Source organism: Perna viridis, chromosome 4, assembly GCF_037379345.1.
Source record: "Perna viridis isolate PV_CMFRI_1.1 ecotype Kerala chromosome 4, ASM3737934v1, whole genome shotgun sequence".
Classification (NCBI taxonomy): Eukaryota; Metazoa; Mollusca; class Bivalvia; order Mytilida; family Mytilidae; genus Perna; species Perna viridis.
The window spans coordinates 15941891-15966988 of NC_142448.1; the positions used below are offsets into that span (position 1 = coordinate 15941891).

General features: G+C 35.9%; 1 protein-coding gene and 1 long non-coding RNA gene across 2 annotated transcripts in view; one reads left to right on the top strand and one right to left on the bottom strand.

Annotated features, from left to right (window-relative positions):
* The window catches only part of LOC148619050 (uncharacterized), a 196677-nt gene extending 172706 nt beyond the window's left edge, over positions 1 to 23971 (bottom strand). Inside the window, exons 1-2 of the long non-coding RNA XR_015921521.1 lie at positions 23904 to 23971; positions 20529 to 22698 (exon numbers count right to left, since the gene is read on the bottom strand). This is a non-coding gene — a long non-coding RNA (uncharacterized LOC148619050). The remainder of the gene's footprint in view (positions 1 to 20528; positions 22699 to 23903) is intronic.
* LOC148619060 (alkylglycerol monooxygenase-like) lies at positions 6805 to 21258 on the top strand. The gene is made up of 11 exons (XM_088578599.1): positions 6805 to 7020; positions 7301 to 7428; positions 8767 to 8918; positions 13236 to 13339; positions 14039 to 14134; positions 14464 to 14596; positions 15034 to 15113; positions 16415 to 16549; positions 16854 to 16970; positions 19314 to 19396; positions 19624 to 21258. Exons 1-11 carry the CDS (start codon positions 6883 to 6885, stop codon positions 19817 to 19819), a joined length of 1362 nt encoding a protein of 453 aa, XP_088434725.1. The 5' UTR covers positions 6805 to 6882; the 3' UTR covers positions 19820 to 21258.
* Positions 23972 to 25098: the final 1127 nt, after the last annotated feature.

The window sequence follows — 25098 nt, forward strand, 5'->3', positions numbered from 1 at the left end:
GACAAGAAAAGCTGAACACACGTTCGGTTGATAGGAAAGAAGATTGCTATGGCTTCAAAAGTTTGGTAGGTTTTCAAGTACATGTACAACAAGGTCGATAGTCATTAACATAAAAAAAATAGGTCATGCACTTTTTGTGTGATCCGCTGAGAACGGTCAGGAAAGTCTGCATGATGACCTCAAAACGTATGAGTAGCGAGATAACCATATGCAATATGTTATATGAGTTATTATTAGTTTTATATAATTAGAATCACTGTTCAGGATCATAAGTTGTACATTATTTACCATTGATATTTACTAGAAGCACAATCGCAAGATCGCGGAAAACAAGATCACAATTTTTCCTATAACATGACGTTATTATTACAATACATGTTTTCCAACGGCATCCGTGTTAATAACATATATTTCTGCATTAGCCATACATCTTTGTACGTTATATTACGGCATTCTATCTGATTTGCTGTTCGTTTTCTCTTCAAGCGTTTTGTTTACTTTCATTTCGTATGATTATTGACCTTGAACTACAGGAATTATCTGAGTGCAAAAGCTTCGGGTACCGATATATAAACTGAATTCTTGGAAATCGGCTACTTTTGGAATGTGGACCAGCTAAACATAGCCATGTGTAATGTCTGCTCTGCATATTTACATTCTACGCTAATTTCATGCTAATTGAACAACAAATATATTACGTTCCTTTCCTATATTTACTGCAGTTACCTGAGTATTGAATATTCAAGATATTCGAGTTTAATCTTTAATATAAATCATGTTTTCGCGTACAAATAGAACACATAGTTGGGGTTTTAAGAGCAACTCCAATTGGTCAAAAATATAACGAAAGAACATGATTAGCCTGACAAAATTATATACCTCCGCCACCGCGGAACGAACCCTAGACCGCTCGGTGACAAGCCTGCAACAAACCGATTCGGCTAGAGAATGAATCCTTTAGCCAAGTCAATGAACTGGCTAATTAAATGCAAAGAAATTCAGTATGATGACTGAAAACGAATGAGTAGCGATATAACTTTATACAATATAAGATTGATTGATTAATTGTTGGGGTTTAACGCCCGAGCAGCAATATTTCAGCTATATTCAGGCGATGAACATGAAGTGGATGACAAAATGAACATGAAATGATGATGAAAATGGGAGGGGACACAAGGACAACAGGGTCGACAAATTTTGATTGCCACTGGAAATAGGGAGAGGTAGGTAGGGTCGGACAACTTAGCCTCCTGTGGCGGAGCCCCATGGTTCCTACTCCGGGAGAATACCACAGTAGGGTTCTTCGACGTGCGAGGAACGTGGCATCTTTCCCAACACGGTGCACCACTATGGTTTGCGGTCAGGTTTTCCGTATTATAACCTGACAACCCCAGCATGTAACACGCCAGGGGTACCCCATTCTACCATCTGGGGCACACATCCTAGTTGCTCTGTGGACAGAGCGCCCTAGCCCCCGACTAAGGTTCTGAGCGCTATTTTGTCGCCTTTTACGACAAGCTTAGCGCTGCTGCAGTCCTATTCTTTTGACACCCGGACCTGCACGGGACTACACAATGTAAGAGCTGGAATATTATAACATCCAAAAACTCAACGTTTTATCTGTATTTTGTTTGTATTGTATTAAGAACTATTTTACCTTTTAAATGTGGCTACGTTTAACATATTTATAAGTCATATTGTTACATAGGATAGGAAAGTTGACAATTGGAACATTCAGTTGGAAGCTTTCTTCTGTATTTTCGAGATGTAGTTTGTAGATACACGCAGCTGTAACCATTCGTATACACTACCAATTATCTTGCTTTTATTTATAAACTAAAGTGTGCAACACAGAAAAGGTTTGCAGCTTGATTTCCGCATTGATAATATAGTTGTTACGTTTAAGAGCTATTTTTCAGCCACGAGTTGGCATTCCAATGAGCGCTAATTATGTTCCTCACCTAGACGGCTTGTTTTTGTATTCAGACTGAATTTCTCCAGAATCTAGTAAAGAATAAAAAATATGTTTGTTTGTTTTGTTTGTTTGTTGGGGTTTAACGTCCGAACAGCAATATTTCAGCTATATTCAGACGATGAACATGAAATGGATGATAAAATAAACATGAAACGATGAAATGAAAAAGGGATGGGACACAAGGACAATGGGGTTGACAAATTTTGATTGCCACTGGAAATAGGGAGAGGTGGGTAGGGTAAGATGTGTTTAATTTGACATACATATATCTTGATGATGCATTGTCCATTAACAACCCTTCTTTTAGTAAATGGTTACCTTCAAAATATCCACCAGAGCTCGGAAAATAGCATCTTTTTAGGACCTACATATCGCGTTCGACAACACTTTTCATCTCAGTACTTAGAATTATGATAAAAGAGACAACTTTACTTTTAAAATTATAAATTTTCATAAATGTGCTGCATAATACCTTATGGTGTTAATATTCCATTACTGATTCGCTTCGCTAGAGCAAATACTAACAACTCTGATTTCCTTGAAATCCATAAATATCTGCGTAACATAATCCTGAATCAAGGGTATAAGCAAATACATCTCAAGAAGGTCTCTTACCAAATTCTTTTTCAGATATCAGTCCTTGGTTCAACGAGTAATGATTGTTTTTTGTAAATTGTTCTTTGTAAAAATATTCAGTTTCTTCCAAAACAATGAGTAATGATTGTTTTTTTTTGTAAATTGTTCTTTGTGCTGATGTGACCGATGATTTACGGATCATGACAATAGCATGCAAATGCTTTTCAATTACCACTGGTATAGTCACGCCCCAATGGAAGAAAGAGGTTTAGCGCGCTGTTAAATCTAGATTTAACCCACCATTTCGTTTGAAGTTTGTTTGTTTGTTTGTTGGGGTTTAACGTCCGAGCAGCAATATTTCAGCTATATTCAGACAATGAACATGAAATGGATGATAAAATGAACATGAAATGGAAAAAAAGGATAGGACACAAGGATAATAGGGTCGACAAATTTTGATTGCCACTGGAAAAAGGGGGGATGGGTAAGGTCGGGCAATTTAGCCTCCTGTGGCGGAGCGCAAAGGTTCCTACTCCTATCGAATACCACAGCAGGGTTCTTTAACGTGCGAGGAACGTGGCGTCTTTCCCAACACGGTGCACCACTATGGTTTGCGGTCAGGTTTTCCGTATTATAGTCTGACAACCCCAGCATGTAACACGCCAGGGGTACCCCATTCCACCACCTGGGGCACACATCCCAGTTGCTCTGTGGGCAGAGCGCCTAGCCCCCGGCTAGGTTTCTGAGCACTATTTAGTCGCCTTATACGACAAGCTTAGCGCTGCTGCAGGCCTATTCTTTTAACACCCGGACCTGCACGGGGCTTCGTTTGAAGTGCCTGTACCAAGTCAGTATTTAGTAGGTCTGCACTCCATTTTGAACAACCAACTTTTAAAACCTCATACAACGGAATCGTTTTAAATGATTTATCTATTGTGGTTTTTGATGCTGTTTCGGCGATCAGGGCCATATCACGGGAAGAGCATTTAACAATCTGGGAACATTAAAAATGAGATTAAACTCTCTTTAATTGAAATATAATTAAAACAAATTGCTATTTACATAGAAGAAGGTACGTACAAAGGTAAAATTAAGACAAAAGAACGACGAAGAAACATTATTTCAATAAAACGTGAATAAAAAATGAAAAATCTAACAATAATCAAAAATAAACCAAATGTCTTGCAAGAAATCAATGATTTTTGACGAAACGCTCATTTCATCACCCATTTCATGTTCATCCCTGAATATAGCTGAAATATTGTTGTTTGGGCGATAAACCCCGACAACCAATCAATTCTTTTAAACCCATACCAAATATATTAAAATACCATATTTACACGTTGTGTCATATGCTTTTTCTTAATGGAAAAACAGACACAACGAGTATTTTTTCAGCTATATCCAAGCGATGAACATAGAATGGATGATAAAATGAACATGAAATGATGATGAAATGTAAAATGGGGATAGAACACAAGGACGTGTTTCAATTGCCACTGGAATCAGGTAGAGTCCAACAATTTAGCCTTCTGTGGTGGAGCGCAAAGGTTCCTACTCCGATACACGTTGCACCACTATAGTTTGCGGTCAGGTTTTTTGCCTATGAGGTTCGTCTGAATTGTTTACATGTTGGACGTGCTATCGCACGACAAGTACTGAAGTTTGACAAATTTGCTGGTGTTGGATTTCTGTCAAACCAACGGAGAAGCCTTGTTGCGCTCTCCAATTACTTTGTCGCACTCATCAGTCGACCACGGTTTACTTGGTCGTGCTGGATGCACCGTCAACCTTTTTGGTATAGTTTTGTTAGCTATAGATATTAATTTTTCATTGAAATAATGATTGATTGATTGTTGGGGTTTAACGCTCGAGCAGCAATATTTTAGCTATATCATTTTATCATCAATTTCATGTTCATCGTCTGAATATAGCTGAAATATTGCTGCTCGGACGTTAAACCCCAACAAGCAAACAAATTTTCAGCTATATTCAGACGATGAACATGAAATGGATGATAAAATGAACATGAAATGATGATGAAATGAAAAAGGGGTGGGACACAAGGACAATAGGGTCGACAAATTTTGATTGCCACTGGAAATGGGGAGAGGTGGGTAGGGTCGGGAAATTTAGCCTCCTGTGGCGGAGCCCTATGGTTCCTACTCCGGGAGAATACCACAGTAGGGTTCTTTAACATGCGAGGAACGTGGCATCTTTCCCAACACGGTGCACCACTATTGTTTGCGGTCAGGTTTTCCGTATTATAGCCTGACAACCCCAGCATGTAACACGCCAGGGGTACCCCATTCCAGTTGCTTTGTGGGCAGAGCGCCCTAGCCCCCGGCTAGGGTTCTGAGCACTATTTAGTCGCCTCTTACGACAAGCTTAGCGCTGCTGCAGGTCTATTCTTTTAACACCCGGACCTGCACGGGGCGGCTATCATACGGAAAACCTGACCTCAAACCATAGTGGTGCGCCGCGTTGGGAAATATGTCACGTTCCTCGCACGTTAAAGAACCCTGCTGTGGTATTCAATAGGAGTAGGAACCTTTGCTCTCCGCCACAGGAGGCTAAATTGCCCGACCCTACCCATCCCTCCCTTTTTCTAGAGGCAATCAAAATTTGTCGACCCTATTATCCTTGTGTCCCATCCCTTTTTTCATTTCATCATCATTTTATGTTCAATTTATCATCCATTTTATGTTCATCGTCTGTATATAGCTGCTGGGACATTAAACCACAACAATCAATCAATCAATCAACCGACCCTACCCATCCCTCCCTTTTTCTAGTGGCAAACAAAATTTGTCGACCCTATTATCCTTTTGTCCCATCCTTTATTCATTTCATGTTCATCGCCTGAATATAGCTGAAATATTGTTAGTCGGGTGTTAAACCCTACCAATCAATCAACCTGCAAATCGCTAAAGAAGATAGGTGGACAACGCATGAGACCAAGTTTTTCTGAAAAACGCCTAAGTTCAAATAGCCTCAATTCTACAATTTTCGCTCAGCCACGCATACCTGACAATATGCACATCTCCGGTATTCTAACACTACATTGAGTCTCATCACACAATCTTGCAAGTCGTTCAGCGGTTGAGGTCAACGCATTAAACCAAGATGAAAAAAAAAAAACCAAAAAAAAAAAAAAAAAAAAAAAAAACCGCCAAAGCCAAAGAGCTGTCATTTCTACAATTGTTGTCAAAACGCAAATTCCTGACAGTATGCACATCTCCATGAGGTTATATTGCATCCCGTTAAGTTTCTGAACAATGGTGCAAGCTGCTTAGAAAATGGTTCAGATAGACAGGGTGAAACCTATTCCGCCCGACCAAACTTCGTTTGCGGGGGTATAATAACGAAAAAAGATTTTCAGGGTAAAGAGGGCCTCGCAAATAGCCTTTAAAGCAACAATAAAATTTATCAGATACACTTGGTTATTTTATAAGGAAAATATTGTATAACCTGTTTTGAAATTCGCATGCTTGTAGCATTTGATATTTTATTCCCGGCTATTTCAGTCGTGGTCCTTAGCACTCGATCTCAAGAATCAACATTTCGACTACTTCATAAGCGAGCGAAGCTTTTAAATACATCGAAATTCGTTCTAAAAAATCATAACACTGATGCTTGAAAAACTTTCGTCCAAGGATAACTCTACATCGTGATCCATTTAAGCTTCAGAAATAGTAAAATTGTCGGCTTGACTCAACGTATAAAACGTCTATATTATTAATTCGGAATTACTCTGAAATTTTCAAAAAAGGTACTTCCAACTGGAAGAATCTTATTAAAACCCTGCAATCTACACCGAACCCAAAACTGTTCTTCCGATATTTTTTGCAAGTATTGACTGCATGTCCTTTGCTGTCTCCCACTAATTACTGATGAAAAGATAAACAAACCTGACAAAATCATAAACAACATGAAGTCTAATTAGTTGAAAATGGAACCTAATACTTTACACCTCCGACTTCTCATATTCTTATGTCTTCCTCATATTAGGAGCTGTTTCCTTAAATAAATAAAATAGTTCATGGAAGTTTGAGGTAAGACATTCATCAACATAAAAGATCAATCGACATTTGACTTATATTCATTCGTAAAAATTGTATTTCAAGTTTATTAAAAGACCTAAATAAAAAATATCTACTGTTGTACAATGAATTTTTCATAAGACTTATTTAAATGTCGCTGTTAGATATCCTAACGGAAATATATCGTGCACTTTCCGAACTTAGACGACATTTAGACAATGTTGACAAACACCGATAACAGTAATATGTAACACTATTTAAATAAACTATAATTCATGACCGTGATCTATGTACCCTTGTACAGTGAAAATGGTGGATATACTGAAAGTTCCCTTTTCCCTTGGTATGAGAAGGCTTTTTTATGCCGTCACACCAAACGAGACAGCAGTGCCTACACTTGAGGATGTCCCACCCTATATTGACCATGTAAGTAAAACATTAATTAAAAAGGGCAAGCTGATGTTTTCATGCAAGATTAAAGTATTAAAAGGGGTAATTGAAATTTGTTCTCATACTGACATTTGAAGAAGGTTCTAATGTATTTTCTTAAAGGGTCTAATATTATAAATATGCAACATTTTTCTGCACTTACTTATTTGCAGTGATGAACAATAGGTTATAAGTATTTCGTCTCTTCTATCGATCATTGCAAAATAGTTGAAAGACTTTGACTGCAATAGATTAATAATGTTTTTTGCATTTGCAGGCTGCTCCTTTCTTCTTCGTACTCATATTCCTGGAGTTGGCAATTTCTTTATCTAGAAAGGACGGAAAATATAGAATGCATGATAGTATAACATCGGTCAGTGCTGGGCTATATTCCCGGTTTCCACTGTGAGTGAAATATTAATATCATATTCAGTATGATAAACCTTATTAACAGGTCTACAACACATTAACCTGGGCCTCTGAATCGGCCAGGAAATCATGGACAAATAAAGACTTTATTAACATGATTGATTGTTGGGGTTTAACGTCCGAGCAGCAATATTTCAGTTGTATTCAGACGATGAACATGAAATGGATGATAAAATGAACATGAAATGAAGATGAAATGAAAAAAGGGATGGGACACAAGGATAATAGGGTCGACAAATTTTGATTGCCACTAGAAAAAGGGAGAGATGGGTAGGGTCGGGAAATTTAGCTTCCTGTGGCGGAGTGCAAAGGTTCCTACTCCTATCGAATACCACAGCAGGGTTTTTTAACGTGCAAGGAACGTGGCATTTTTCCCAACACGGTGCACCACTATGGTTTGCGGTCTGGTTTTCCGTATTATAGCCTGACAGCCCCACCATGTAACATGCCAGGGGTACCCCATTCCACCACCTGGGGCACACATCCCAGTTGCTCTGTGGGCAGAGTGCCTAGCCCCCGGCTAGGTTTCTGAGCACTATTTAGTCGCCTTTTACGACAAGCTTAGCGCTGCTGCAGGCCTGTTCTTTTAACACCCGGACCTGCACGGGGCAAGTTAAACATATAAATGTCTTGTGTTTCTCGGAGACGATAAAGTCAATAGCTGACCAGTAGCTAAATTTGGTCGAAAATCAGCCACAGAGATGTAGAGTTGTCGCTCTTCTAATGGTTTTATGTCCTATTTAATCAGAACTACATTGGTATTAAAAAAAACCGGTTAATTACAGGATGCAGAGCGATTTAAACTGCAATTTAGTGCATTTTAATTCAAACATTTTCAACTTCCCGAGTATAAAGAATGAAACAAATCGAAAAGAAGTTAGTGCATTAGAGTTCATTTCCCGGCTGTAGTCAGGAAAGCACAGTAAAAAAAACTGACATTATGAATTAAAAGAGTTATCTTATCAAATTTCTTTCTCTTGCTTACGCCATGGATTCGTCGTTCATTATTTGTATAATGAATGTAGCAGCATACACAGGAGCGGGTCCAGGATTTGAGTTTAGACGGGGGCGTTGATTGAATTAAATGCCGTGCAAGGCAAGGCAAAGATATTATGGGGTGAAACTTGTGGTGAAAAATGAAGATTTCATGCCAACGTTTTTTTTCTTACCGAATGGGGGGGTTAAGGGGCGTACGCCCGGCACGCCAATCCTGGGATCCGCGCGTGATAGACTGATGTATGTGGTAACATACAACAAATACTCTATAATACAACTTTAATATTTATACTTTTTTCTTTTCTCTAAATGGAACAGATTACTTCTGAAGGCCATAGGTCTAGTGTCATATATGTGGGTTTACGACAACTTTAACATCGTCAAAATGCCGTGGGATTCTTCATGGACGTGGTGGCTATGTTTCCTTGGAGTTGACCTCGGGTATTACTGGTTTCACAGGCTAGCCCATGGTAATTTATTTACATTGATAACAAAGAGTCAAACTTCCAACGAAGTTAAGATAGTATCATGTAGTTAATTTTAAGAGGACGGCGAGACAGGGTACGCCATGAAAGACATAATACTGTTTCTATTATATACGATAAGGCTTTATTTCATCATTCAGAATATTAACTGATGGCGCATTCTTCAGTTAAAAGACAGATGTATCCACAGCATAAGAATGCCCCGCCCTTCTTATATCAAGTTTGTCCAAGAAAACAGATTCAATAAGGATATTGTTGAATAATTTGCTTACTTTGCTTACAAGACACATTTTTGAAACAACCATGTATATGCATATGCAACGTGCAGCACAAATGGCGAATATTTGACTTGGTGATATACACGAGTTGTTGGCCAGATGCGTCGACAACTGAAGATGTATTACCCACGGAAGCCTATAATTTCATGATAAATTTTGACACGAAGTTTAAGTCGAGGTGTAAAGCCAGTATTTCCTGATAGCAAATCTCCAACTTTCACATCACATCATTGATGTACATTGATGAAAAACCAAAATCTTGTAACCTTAAATTTAATTTTTATCAAGTAATGGCGAGCCGCGAAGCGGTGTGAGCTCTGCGGTTATTACGTGTACTTTCTAAATTTCCCAATGTTCCCCAATATACTAACGAAAAAAAGTCATGTTCCGGAAGTAACAAAAAGTCAGTGTCCTTATAGCTGAAATATTGCTGCTCGGACGTTAAACCCCAACAAACAAACAAAACCTTAAGGAGAAAATTCATCATTTCCTTCAATCAAACAAAAATATAGGATAAGATAACGTTTCAGTAAAAATAAATTCATCTGATCTTTTTCTAATTTGTTTTGCTTATTTAAAGAAGTTAATGTTATGTTTTTAAAAACTTCGGGAAACGCGTGGATGTACGTAATACTACGTGTATCTCCGCTGTTCAAATGTTGCTGTTGTCAAGAACCTAACCCGCCTTGGAAAAAATATAACTCCGGTTATATTATCAAAATCGAAGAATAGATTTTCCAAGATAAGAAAGGCAATCATTTTCCAGTTTGGAATTTGCAGCTGTCGTCTGATTTTTTTTTACGTCACAAGATATGTGTAAAATATTCCTACCAACCGTGGATAACTGTAATATTTCTGGTACCTGTACAGACTGATCTGACCGACCAAAACTGAAATAGATGTTAGTAGAGAAGCCCTTAAGGGATGAAAAATGTAATGGAATTTTTGGGGGAAAATGGTTGAAGTTGTTCATTTACTGACCCCCCTCTCCATTAATTAATAAGGCAAATTTTCAAATAGAAATATTGATTTTGCTTGCTGCTTAAATATAAATAAAAATATTGCACTTGCGAATTAAAAATTTTCTTCCGGGTCGACCCTCTTTGTAATGCCCTTTTTACGAGTAAGCACAGACGGTAAATGTTTGGTAAAGCTCACGGTGCTCGCTGATTTAGTCAATATTAGAAGTCAATTGATATAAGATAAAGAAAAAAAAAAAAAAAAACACACACACAAGAAAACTTTTAGCTTAGAATAACTTGTGTGTCGTAACAGCTAGCTACCATTTTGACAGACCCTCACTGGCATAGCTACCAAGTGGTCAAATTTAAGCAAGTACTATCTTTAAAATAAGATAGCCAACGCAGTAAAGTTTTATTCTTTTTTACTTTTAAATTTCTACATTTCATTCAAGAAAATAACACATGGCACGCAATTTTTAAGGTTCCGATAAGTTTTTTTTTCGAACGCAATTCCAAATTTTCGATACAGATTTTTCGAACGCCCCGAAGTTTTGTATTTGGCCAATCGGAAAAAAGAACAGCGATCAGATGACTTGTGTTTCCATAGAAGATCGTCCTTAAGGTCAAAGGGTAAAAAGCAAAGTTATAGCAACTGCGATAGGAAAAAAGTATACGTTAATCGCAGGTTTGATTACTACTTGACCGTTTTCTGTTAAGATAACCATGTGAAATAATTAGAATATATTTGAATTTGAAATATAGCCAAATCTTTGATCTTGAAAGAGTAATCAAGGGAACCAAGGTTATAGCGGTAATCAAAAGAATGTAATCCAGGGACAAAGACCAGACATGGAAAACAGACATACACAACAAAGAACACAAAGTAATTAAAATCATACATACAAAGTAACAAAAGTAAATGAGCAACTCGGACTCCACTAAAAACTGAGAGCATGGACCAGGTGCACTGGTAGGGTAAGCGTCCTCTGTTTTTCTAGAAACACCCGACGAGTTGCTCATAAAAAGTCAAGTCCGGGGTAGACAAAAGAGGAAAGGAAAACTATGACCCGTTGAATAAATCAGTTTTCATGGTGCTGATGGATACACCATAACGATCCACGAGTTCATGATGACGACCATAAAACTTCTGTAGTGATGACTTCAATCTTGTGGCAACATAACCCTGTTCTAGAAGCCTATTTGTTAGAGTTCTAGCGCGATACGAAAAGTCTGCGTAGTTTCGGCAAGCTCTGGCATAACGTATGAGTTGTGATATGAACACTCCATACGCAGGAGCCGAAGGGATGTTGCCACAGATGAAAGGAAAGTTGACAATTCTGAATGAAAAGTCATCACGTTTGTCGTAAAGTTTGGTCAATAGTTTTCCTTTACCATCGATTTCTAAGTGTAGGTCAAGATATGAGGCTGATTTCACAGTGTCTGTAGTATCTTTTATCTCAAGTTCTTTTGGGTAGATGCGATGTATCAAATCCCCGAAATTAGGATTGTTTTAAGATAACACGTCATCTATATAGCGGAAATTGAGATTGAAGAATCTTGCCAAACAATATTCTTTCTTTCTGATCAGATCAGCTATAAAGTCAGCCTCATAAGAGTGAAGGAATAGGTCAGCTAGTAAAGGAGCACAATTTGTTCCCATTGGAATGCCGACCGTTTGTTGAAAAACACGTCCACCACACTGGACAAATATGTTGTCGATTAAAAATTCCAGCATTTTGTAAACATCTTCCTCTGTATATTTGGAAGATAATTTGGAATTATTTCTTACAAAGTATGAGGAATCTCTACCAAGAACTATATATTTGTATCTAGGTGTACCATCTTTTTTCGAAAAACAACGATGTATAATGTTTTTAAGTCAGGATTTTAACTGAGTATGAGGAATAGAAGTATACAGTGTTGAAAAATCATAGGTTTTAATGCTATTATATTCAGATAATAGTCTTGAACTGATTCTTAGATGTCTGGTGTAATATCCATATTGGAGTAATTTCCATTCTTCGACATCTTTTTGCTGTTTTTAATGTTATTATTAAAAAAAATCTCCTCAGAAACTACTGGTGAGAATTCAATGAAAGTTTATATGATGAGCGATGGGAATGTTTCTTTAGAAAAAAAACATGGCCGATTTACGAAAATAGAACATTGCCTTATCAGGTCAAATGAGCGATCCGGGCTCTTTAAAGCCTCTAGTTATTTCTTCTGTCAACTATTGAAATTTACTTTTAAGAACCAATTCAAATAGTACAGGCCCCAGCGCTACAAAACTGAAAACAATAGTTAAGTATCAGTCCATATAAAATTCAAACACTGCCTTTGGTATGGCGATTCATGGTGTAGAAGAACACAGGGGTCAGATGATGCATTTTTGGTCTACATATACTATATTTTTAATTGACAGTAGTCTTTTCTGGATTTAGATCTGTACTTTTGAAAAAACTATTCTTTATTCTCCAACTAAAACCAACCAAATCAAGAACGATAACTCTTGCAAAGCACTTATTTCATGTACAATCTATATTAATTTTATCTCAAAAACGCAAACCCCAGATGAAAAAACAGACTGGTTATGTGATCTTTAACAGTTTCTGAACAAGACTGAATTTGGTGGGTTTTTGACATACGTGAATCACCTCTTGTCTGATTTTTATAAAGATTGCTACTTTTAAAGGTTTTGGAAAATTCTAACATGCATGGTAACTGCAATCAAAGTCTTTGAAATTTATGACGTCACAAACAGATACTTAGTCCAAGAGTCGTAAAGTTATAACGTGGAACAGGTGAAATCATAACGATAAAACGTGTTTTACGAAATGTAGTCGGAACTCCATACTGTGGATAAATAATATAGACATATTACTTGAATTATGACATCGGTCATGGTTTACTTTTTGGATATCATGGGTAGTGTATTATTCAGTCGTAGCTATACAGCATATACGTAAATGGTTGTAAAGATATAACATCGAATAAATTATGTATCATTATAGTTTACTGTGGAATAGTATTGTTGTAAACATCTCGGCATCTTTCATTTCTAGAGGTCAATTTTATGTGGGCTGCACATCAAGTACATCACAGTTCCGAAGATTATAACTTGACAACGGCTTTAAGGCAATCCGTGTTGCAGATGTATACATCTTGGGTACGTTGGTGGTACGTTATAAATCACAAATTCGTTCAACATGCTCACTGTTTATCTCTTAACAGTTGAGTTTTTCTTAATAAGAATACCAATTTAGACTTTAAATGATTATAGTTTACAAGATGGTGAAATCCGAGTAATTATAATACTTAAAACTTAGTATGACAGTTACTTAGGGCAATGACTAATTTTAGAGTAAAAAATAATCCTATATTGTTATCACATTGAACAAACGCTTCAAAAATCGTGATGTCTCCTATTCTATATGCAATAATATATTGTTAAGGATTATATGTATTAATGTCTAGGGAGTTACCGTTTAAATGATAGCAATTAATAGGTAGGTAACACGAAGAAAAAACTACCTATTTCGGTGAAAATGTAATTCAAACGAATTTCAGAAAAGAGTTTTGTCACGAATTTCATTTAGAGTACTAAAACCTCGTGAAATAAAACATTCTGGGAAATCATACAAAAAATAAGAATACAATCAGATTAAGTCTTTTAACGTGTTGATTTTTCTGACGTCAATTGGTTCTTTTCACATTTGTGTGGCAAACTACAAAAACAATCTTTCATCAAAATTGTTTCCTGAAATCATGTTTTTTTTCACGTTCTAAAACACTGGTAGATATCTATTGAACCTGTGTAGTGCGTTTTTCTTGACGTATTCAATCAATTATATTTTACAATTGACAGGTTTTTTACTTACCTCTAGCTCTGTTTATTCCTCCATCAATATTCATGGTACACCAGGAACTAAATATACTCTACCAATTCTGGATTCATACACAGGTACAAATCACTAATAAAGGCATCACGCGTGTAACGTAACATGGAGTTTGAATGTTAGAAAGTCGCCAGAATAACAATCAGTATAAATCAGAGATCAACCTATTCTAAGAACCAAAAATGTATCGGAGTTTTAAAAAAAATCTTCTATTAAAGTACAAAACAAAACCATAGAATTATAATTCATTTGACAATGACGTTTTTAATTATTGCCTTAATCAGTAGTAATTAACTAAAATGTAAACATGAATCCTAAATTCTTTTGTCGCAGCTGATGCATTTTGTGAATATCTGTTGGCGTCATACTCAGTTTTTATAACTTTGTATTTTAGTACATCAAGTCACTTGGGCCTTTAGAATATATATTAAATACCCCAAGTCATCATCGAGTGCACCATGGCAGAAACAGATACTGCATAGACAAAAATTATGCAGGAACACTGATTATTTGGGATAGAATGTTCGGTAAGATGTCTTTCATTAAAAATAAACGTGTTGAAAAAACATCAATTGATTGTTACCTAAAGCTGAAAACCATCATATCTTTATTGTTTGTATTGTTTCGTTTTCGCTTCCTGTATGTTGTTGGAGTAAATGGGGGCAACTATTTCGCTATACCCATGAAGAATGTTGCTTTGGAGCCAGCTACAGCCTGCCCCATGTTGCGAGGGTTTCCTCGCCATTCATTGAAGACCCATGGATGGGCTTCAGCTGAAATTTGTCATCTCAGTGAAATTGTAGTCACTTTGACATATTCGCCATATCCATTCTCGTTATATGTTGTGTATCCAAATTACAAATCTGACTTTTTAAGACTGAAGCGTTTTGCTAAGAAACTTCGGAAAGCTGTTTACAAAAAGGACTTACATGTAGGTGTATGACACAGATTTACAAATATTTAGGTACATTCCAACCTGAGACGGATGAAGTGGTATATGGCCTGACACATCCTTTAAACACATTCGACCCCACAGTTATACAGGTAAATTCTACACCAGATAAACATTTGATATTTTATTCCTAATCAATGTTTGGTCTTGAGACGATTGTTAATTAAAACTTAATAAAGTTTTAAAATAGTATTGTTTAAGTAGCACACTTAATAAATATAAGCTTGGAGGTGATTCATACATATCAAGAACCCACAAAATCCACTCATATTTGTTTTACTTTACAGACCGCATATCCCGAATTTTTTTTTCAATTGGTTGATGCACTTTTGAGATAAAAATATTTAAATTGTATATGGAATTTGCACTTTGCGTTGTAGTTCATTGTAGTTGGATATAAATATTCGGACTTTATATCAAACGGACTATAATTACAAGTAATAAGGCGTATGTAGCTCGTTGTTTTTTTTTTACCATGAATCACCTCTACTACTGGAAGTTTGAAATTGATTAGTGATTGGTACTCAACAACTTTTAATCTGAAGAAGTGAGAAACTATGAAGTCTTTAATCGTCTTCATACAAATTGAAAGGATATGGGTTAGAAAATAAACGTTTCTACACGCCACAAACCTTTTTTATCTTTTGCTTTGATTCGGGAGTCCTGTTTAATTGTTTAATTTAGGCGGGGGAATGGGGTACCCTTGGCGTGTTACATGCTGGGGTTGTAAGGCTATAATACGGAAAACCTGACCGCAAACCATAGTGGTGCACCGTGTTGGGAAAGATGCCACGTTCCTCGCACGATAAAGAACCCTACTGTGGTATTCTGCCGGAGTAGGAACCATAGGGCTCCGCCACAGGAGGCTAAATTGCCCGACCCTACCCACTTCTCCCTATTTCCAGTGGCAATCGAAATTTGTCGACCCCATTGTCCTTGTGTCCCATCCGTTTCATTTCATCATCATTTCATGTTCACTTTATCATCAATTTCATGTTCATCGTCTGAATATAGCTGAAATATTGCTGCTCGGACGTTAAACCCCAACAAACAACCAAACATCTCTTACGAACAAATTACTTGAGTATCCAACATTGGGACGCGCGGGGAATGTGAAGCTCACTAAGGTTCTTTAATTCTTAAGTCTTTTTGTGTTCGTTTCCTTTTTGTATTAGTGCTCAACACCATACAAACCACGTACCATGTACACACTGACGTACCTATTGCATTACCTAGCGATTTATTTTAGAAAATTCCGTTACAGTTAATCGAAAATTGTTTATTGGTAAAAAAAAATACATGTACCTTTTCTACAGTTTGAATAAGTTTGTTTTATTTTTTTTTTAAAATTCATGTTAATACAGTTTTACTCCTGTCTTTGTTTTTATTTCAGTTTGGACATGCGACATACTCATACCGACGATTTCTCGACACCACAGGCTTTATAAATAAACTGGGTGTTATATTATGTGGTCCTGGTTGGATTCCAGGAAAACCTCGAACAGGAGAAATTGAAGATATACCTAATGTAAGAAATGACATTTCATCGAAAGGGTAACATTCTGTATAAAAATAAACCGAACACTATATCATGATTGGTGCTGGATTTGACTTTCTTTTTATATTTGTGGTTACGAGAACTTCTTGTATACAATTGTTTTATTTTTAAGATTTTCCTACGTATTTTGTTCAAATACTGGGGAAACGGGTCCTGGTCTAAATTACATTCTCTCAATTAAATAAGGAAAAATAACAGATATTGAAACGTGAAAGCAAAGTGACTGAAAAAATAAACTTTCTTTTATACAAGACTGAACATGTGAACATTACAGGTTAAGGCTCCTCATCCGAAGTACAACCCGAAACAGTCGATTATTTTGAACGTCTATGCAGCTGTTCATTTTACAGTGATACTTGTAACCTTCCAAGAGCTCGTTGTACACAAAGCAGTAAGTATTATACATCCTGAATCAACTGCTATCAGTGGCAACTCAAAGAAACAGATTATCAAATGGCTGATAATGGTGTAGAAATGTAATAAATTCATCCGAGGTTTGCCGAAAGTTAAACTTTCAAGAAGTTTAAACTATTTGTAAATATGATAATATATTGTAGCGTAAATTGCGAAGTTGCACATTTCAACACAATGTCTCTCTTACCTTTAAAGTAAACATGTGAAACCTAAATAAGTATTTAAGTACTGTTATTTTAGATGACTTCGAAACCATCATATCAATAACATTCTTTTCTCGTATGTCATCGAATATTTTAATTTGTCAGATTTTTCTGGTTTAAAATGAATTTAAGAATGCTCTCCAAAAGATATTAGTGGTGATAAAACCATTGGCTAGGTCATAATTCTTAGTTTTCGTAATGAAAATCATGCCCAACAGTCCAGTAATCGCTTTAACTAGTGGAATAATCATCTCTTTAAAAGGGCTATTGAATTAAACGTAGTGAAATAAAATTTAATTTGGGAATGGGACACCTTTTAACATGTATAACTCGTTTTATTGAAAAGCTAGTTTAAAATTGTACCCTCCAGAAAATTAATTGAAATAACGAGAAAATAATTGACATAATTTAAGAGACCCAACAGCAAGGGAAAAGAAGATCGATTTATTTTGAAGTTCCTATTAAATAATGAAATTCGTTCAGAAAGTTGCACTGTACTGCAACTCCCCAGTTAAGATTCATTTCGCCATTTTATCCGAGAAAATATCGCTGATGTTAATAATTCAATTTTTGTTTGATTTATATATTTTTACATGCCCAACCTCATTTGTAAGTGTTATGTTTTTTTTTGTGAAATGGTGTGCGTTCAAAACTCAAAATAGAGAAATGAACAATATTTTGATAACAATGTTCCAGGTGGAATTTTGTATCGAAGATTGATTGATTGTTAGGGCTTAACGCCCGAGCAGCAATATGTCCGCTATATTCAGGCGATGAACATGAAATATATGATAAAATGAACATGAAATGATGAAACGAAAATGGGATGGGACACAAGGATAATGGGGTCGACAAATTTTAATTGCCGCTAGAAATAGGGAGGGGTGGGTTCGGGTCAGGCAATTTAGCCTCCTGTGGCGGAGCCCAATGGTTCCTACTCCGGGGGAATATCACAGAAGGGTTTTGTAACGCGAGGAACGTGACATCTTTCCAAACAGCCCCGTGCAGGTCCGGGTGTTAAAAGAATAGGCCTGCAGCAGCGCTAAGCTTGTAAAAGGCGACTAAATAGTGCTCAGAAACCTAGCCGGGGGGTTGGCGCTCTGCCCACAGAGCAATTGGGATGTGTGTCTCAGGTGGTGGAATCGGGTACCCCTGGCATGTTACATGCTGGGGTTGTTAGGCTATAATACGGAAAACCTGACCGCAAACCATAGTGGTGCACCGTGTTGGGAAAGATGTCACGTTCCTCGCACGTTAAAGAACCCTGCTGTGGTATTCGATAGGAGTAGGAACCTTTGTGCTCCGCCACAGGAGGCTAAATTGCCCGACCTTACCCATCTCTCTCTTTTTTCTAGTAGCAATTAGAATTTGTCGACCCTATTATCATTGTGTCCCATCCTTTTTTTCCATTTCATCATCATTTCATGTTCATCGTCTGAATATAGCTGAAATATTGCTGCTCGGACGTTAAACCCCAACAACCAATCAATCAATCCTTGCCAAAAATGACCAGAAAGCGACTTAAAAGTACAAAATAGACAGAATTTCTTACTTCTGCAATTCTTGTCATTTATTGCAAGAATTGTCAGACATCATATTTCCTCATTTGTCATTGATTCAAATACACAATTAAATCTTTCAACACTTAATGATTAATTTTTAGATATATCATAGGCCAAAGAGAGCTATTATTGTCCCTTCTCATTTTTCTGAAACCTGTCACAGTAAAGTAATGTCGCAAATATCAAATGTATGTCTGCATGAAAAAAAGTGCGGGGACTGACAGACGGAGTGCAAGCCTAAAGCCCAAATAGGTGAAAATCGCTCGTAGGGTAATAAGTACCATTTTGCTTATCGGGTCATAATACATGTAATGGCTTTTGAAGATAAGTACATTGGTAGTTTTTTTTCTTTCTGCAAGGACACCTGAATGGCATAAAGTGTACGTCTCCAACCTCAAGATCTTTAAAAATTGATGTTGCTTTTGTACATGTACCATTGAGCGGAAAAAAAAAAAAAAAACTGCTTCTCATTACCTTTTTACAAGAAGGGAATTGTCCAGTCATATGAAATTATTTTTATCTGAGTGAATATCAATTAGGATTTATTTATTTCAGTTATTATCGCAGATGATGGTGATGTGTCTGATGTTATACTTCGGTTTTAGTCTGACATGTTTTGGTAAAATATTCGACAACGCGTAAGTTCGTGTATATATATATATATATATATATATATATATATATATATATATTATATATATTTTTAAACTTGGAAAAAGCAACAAATTATTTTTTTAAGAACTTTCCAAATCAATGATCTTTTACGTAAGAATGCTCAAAGCTTGCTACATTTTTTACAAAGTACTGTCAATGTTTAAAACAATCTACTGCCTCTTTTTATAATAAAGCGCTAATTTTATTTCAGTCCAGATGCATCATTTTATGAAATAAGTAGATGCGGTTTATCGCTCCTTATTGATTGGATAATGTGTTCATCAGGAGCGTATGGAGTTCCAGGACAACGACCGGACATTATGAGATTCCTACAAGTATTTTACTTTATAAGCCTGCTCTCAAGTTTGATCCCAGTATTAAGAAAAGGAGAAAGCAAGATAACGTAACCGACGTGTCTTGACTTCAAAGATTGATTTTTAAATTGTCTATTTGTACTATGATTACTGTACTCATTATATCGTACATTTTAAAATACACTGTTAATGCTTACAATTTGAAAAAAAGTCTATTTCACCGTCTTGATGAAAACAATGCAATATAGATAAAATATTTATTTCTTAATAGTCTTCGTGATATAATAATAAAAAAATACACCTCGAACAGTTTCTGGAGCAAATACGGTCGGATAAAAAAAAAAAACATCCGGATTTTCAGTTTGCAGAATCAAATATTGAAATTCTGTTGTTATGATAACTAGGTATTACTCAAATTGTAATCAAACTCCCGCATTCAATGCGCGGTTGTGCACGCGTAAAAGACAAATTACGGCGTCTGTGCAATCGTTCATTGAGCCAATATGCGTCAGAAGAGTTACCATTCTTGAAATATTTATTCCCACCACTTGATAATTATTTCCCCAAGATGGCAGATGTGCAGTAGCCAATTAAAAAATAAACACAAAAAATTATTGAAATCTTTTATTGATTAACTGCAAAGTCGATGACCTTACAGAAAAGTAATATAATATATGTATTCGTATTTGTTTTGAAATTTGTTTGCAAAAAAAAAAAATAGATATGTTAAGGTTCTCTGTACCGAAATGTATTGTTAAAACAGCTGTCAACTGAAAAATATACAAATATTTACAAATTTAACTTTGTATTGTTTCTTTTGTTGACTAGTGTACAGAAACAGTTTTTCAGCATTGCAGTACGTCAACACAATACTAACACTCCCTTTTAAAGAATTTTAAGTTTTTTTTCAAGAGTAAGTGTGGTTTCTGATTTACTTGCATCGAAAAACGTGTCAACACTTTCTCATTTGTACTTACCACTCCTATGTCGCAACATTCCAACTGGCTCTATTGAAAATGACATCGTTTTACATATGTCGTAACTTAAACAAAAATATTTCGTGAGGTTTTTTGTGGTTCATACATTTAGGATGTTTCTAGTACAGAGTTGGAACTGCTCACCTATTAGGATCATATCATATCAACCCCATGTTTTAGACTGACATTCTACTTAATATCAAATTAATACAAGTAGACACAAACGGACGAAAATATGTTGGTAAAAAAAACAAGCACATTCCCTTACTAATTAAGGATAATTGATTTGTTTACTTTTTTGAAAAAAATATCAGACCATAAAATCCAATGCCTTTAATAGTCTTCTTTGAAGCGGGGCTCCCTTGGTCTAAAACATAATTGCTTTGTGAGGACTGTACTTCTTGTAGTTCTTGTACTTGTTAATTATTAAGTATCTTTTTAGTGCCAATTCTTTTTATTTCTGTTCTAAAACCACTGAGTCACGAATGACAATTATGTAACAATGTCTGAATGCAAATTTGTACGACAAAAAATAAAATTAACACGGAATCTCAGGATATGTGTTTTTTTTTTATGTCAGTGGTGGCATTATACGTACGCAGAGGTAAATCACGGAAATTGTCGAATTTCCCATATAAAACTAGCAAAAAACATCAATTCGACTTGTAGGGCAAATCTAACAAATATTAAAAATTTCAGAACTGACGTGATTACGAGCGTGCAACTAAATATACGCAGTATTTGCCGTACAACATAAACGAATATGTGAAAACGCCGACACAGTATCATTTTTAAATGTACATACTATAAGTTTGGTTTAACACAATGAAAAGTGTGTTGATTGGATGAGGGAAAACAAAACAGCATGTGCTTGTATTCATGTAAAATAGGAGATGTGGTATGATTGCCAATGAGATAGTCATCCACCAAGTAACACAGGGAGTTCATGTCGATTTAGTAAGAAATCGAAATTATGGAATACCTGATAAAATATCTATTGGTTGTATAGTTGTTGCAGTGACAAACTGCAACAGAAAGTCATGGACGGACACCATGACCATTGTGCACACCCCGAAAAGCGGGGTTTAAAAGAGGGCTAATTCACATCTTTGTTATGTTACACTGCTAATTGCAAAAAATAACCTGAATATCCTGTAATTTCTCAACACTGTGGTTTTCATGCAACTAGCGGATTCTCCTGACGATGAGTTACATTTTCGTAATTAAAATGATTATATTCTCAATGACAAGTTCAATAATTGTACTTAGTTTACATTAACGTTTGAAAAATTTGAACGAACCACAAAAATTTCCATGGATTGCTAATATTATACGTGCACGAGTACTATTTGATACAAATAAGTTTTTAGTACACGATGAATTCAAAACCACAAAAATCTTTTGATTAACATAATAACAGATTATTAGGTTTAATATTTACTTCAGCAGTTCGTGTGATAATCAGGACGAACGTAATACCAAAAATATTATTAATTTTATAAATGTAACTAACATTTTAGCAACGTTGCGTCGAATCTAATTGGGCTCTAATTACTGAGTTCATTTGCTTTCCATGAGATCAATCACACCAATTATGTTTATCCTCTTTATTATCATATTAACTGTTCTCATTTTACTTTACTTTCGTTAAATCAAGTAAAACAAATATGTTGATAATTACTCCATTTAATTAAATCGACTAACAGGCTTAATTTGTTTTATAACTGGATAAAATTGCACGTCGAACAATACACAAATAACCTTCTATCTTTCAAACTGAAAATTCGGAGCATTACGTTCACGTCCATAAAACCTCATCTTTAAATTCCTTCAGTTTGAATCTTCGCTAAATATTGTGCAATAAAATGAATTAATTCAAACTGTTTTTATGAGTGTTCTTGAGATTGGTCTTTACATTTGTGTTCATCCTCATTACCAACTTTCCATTGAAAATAAGATGAATATGTACAAAATCTTCCCATAAGATGAATGAACCTATATCGATACAAAAAAAAAAAAAAAAAAAAAAAAACATAACATGTAGAAACTAAGATCGAAAAGATCATTTCTACGTATGCAGTTATGATGACAGATTTAGCATCCATCCGAGTACAAAAGTATTTGGATGAATTTTTTTTATTATAAATGATTCCTTTTTACTGTTTATGCAAAAAGTATTTTACAACTTGACAAAATTAAAAATAAAACAATTTTAATAGGAAAAAAAAACATTACCACTTTAAATTTTGTGAAAATATGCTGAATTGCCTAAAATATAATCTTTGTTGTAACAACATTATCATCAAATGATGGTGAAAATTATATTAAAAATTTTCATCCCGTGCAGGTCCGGGTGTTAAAAGAATAGGCCTGCAGCAGCGCTAAGCTTGTCGTAAAAGGCGACTAAATAGTGCTCAGAACCTAAGCCGGGGGCGCTCTGCCCACAGAGCAAACAAAAACAAATTAAAAATTTCTGATAACCGATATCCTTCTTCAGCATAAAACTTACAAAGTTCAAGATCAAAACATTGATTCTGAAGCTGAATTACGTTTGTTTGTTTGTTTGGGTTTAACGTCCGAGCAGCAATATTTCAGCTATATTCAGACGATGAACATGAAATTGATGAGAAAATGATCATGAAATGATGAAATGAAAAGGGGATGGGACAAAAGGACAATGGGGTCGACAAATTTTAATTGCCACTGGAAATAGGGAGAGGTGGGTAGGGTCGGGCAATTTAGCCTCCTGTGGCGGAGCCCTATGGGTCCCACTCCTATCGAATACCACAGTAGGGTTCTTTAACGTGCGAGGAACGTGGCATCTTTCCCAACACGATGCACCACTATGGTTTGCGGTCAGGTTCTCCGTATTATAGCCTGACAACCCCCAGCATGTAACACGCCAGGGGTACCCCATTCCACCACCTGAGGCACACATCCCAGTTGCTCTGTGGGCAGAGCGCCCTAGCCCCCGGCTAGGGTTCTGAGCACTATTTAGTCGCCTTTTACGACAAGCTTAGTGCTGCTGCAGGCCTATTCTTTTAACACCCGGACCTGCACAGGGCAGCTGAATTACGATGTGGGTGATTGTACCTTTATCAAAGGCGCACATAAGCAAATGATAAGGAATCTGAATGAAAACGAGAGCGTGTGTGTTTTGATCAAAAACATGAAATAAATATATATATATATAAACATACGTCGAAGAATTTGGCGTTTCTATTCGCTACACTGCTCCATCGGATCAAATTGATACAGGGAAGATAACGTTATCAAAGAGGGGTCTGAAAAATACCCAACGATGTTAGAATTATTAAATTTGCGGAGCAAATTTTTGGTTATTATTATTATTATTACAACGTCTTTATATAGCGCTTAACATTACCCACTCACGAACACATGCACGCGTTTACCCACTAACAGCTATCACACAACACGCACGCACGTACATAGGTTTATGTATAAACAGTATGAATAATAAATTACAAGTACAAGATACATAAATATTAAATATGTAAAATAATATGTAAAATAATAAGTTTCATTAAAATAAATTGAGTAGAAAGTTAAATGTTTCAATAAACAAATTTTAAAATAATAAAAATCATAAAAAAAATTTAAATTTAGAAAATATACTATACTCGGCGTCACATAAATAAGACATTGTTAAAATTTGAATAAAAATATTTTCTACGACTTTATTGACACCTACCGTCGTTTAAATTGCCGTAAATGACTTTAGCCAAACGGCTTCTCCCTAAACATTGAATCGTTAAATTCCGATGTGATTTTAATTCTCGGTCCCAATATTTACATTGTCAAAAGTCGGCCATGTTTGTAGTGATCGGGTTGCTAGATGTTGTTTATGTTTAAATGGTTTGTCCAAAAACCGAAGAACCCAGAATGCATTTCGGCGCTAATTCGGATATCTCGGATTTATTCTACGCGAACATCGTACAACACCGAGGAGTTGATCAAGCAGACGATTGTCACCGGAGTTCGACGGGAACTTACGAACTTCGTTTGTAAACAAATCGTCCCGTAGAAACCAACATGGCGGATATTAGTATAGAATTTTCCCGTAAGGATTTGTTACGCACGATTTCAGCCAATAAACGACTATCACGTCATGCATATATGCGAACTATCTTCAGATTAAATAAAAGAGAGACAAGTCTTGCGGTAAGTCCCGACAGTTTGAAAAATAGAGCTTCAAATCGGAAAAGTGCTGTATGTGATGTCGAGTAAAGTTATACTAAGATATTTTATATGAATTTAAAAACAAGAGAAAAAAATAATAATTAGCATTACATAAAAATGTTGCCTAAAATGCATAGAACGTTGAAATCTAGGAAAAAGTATATCTATACAAAAGAATCAATATATATAACGTCT

Bases quoted from the DNA above. Each gene is read 5' to 3' on its own strand.
- LOC148619060 (XM_088578599.1), top strand. From the start codon at position 6,883: ATGTACCCTTGTACAGTGAAAATGGTGGATATACTGAAAGTTCCCTTT. The intron at 7,021-7,300 runs GTAAGTAAAACA...TTGCATTTGCAG, and splicing joins TCCCACCCTATATTGACCAT to GCTGCTCCTTTCTTCTTCGT. The intron at 15,114-16,414 runs GTAAATTCTACA...TTTTTATTTCAG, and splicing joins TCGACCCCACAGTTATACAG to TTTGGACATGCGACATACTC.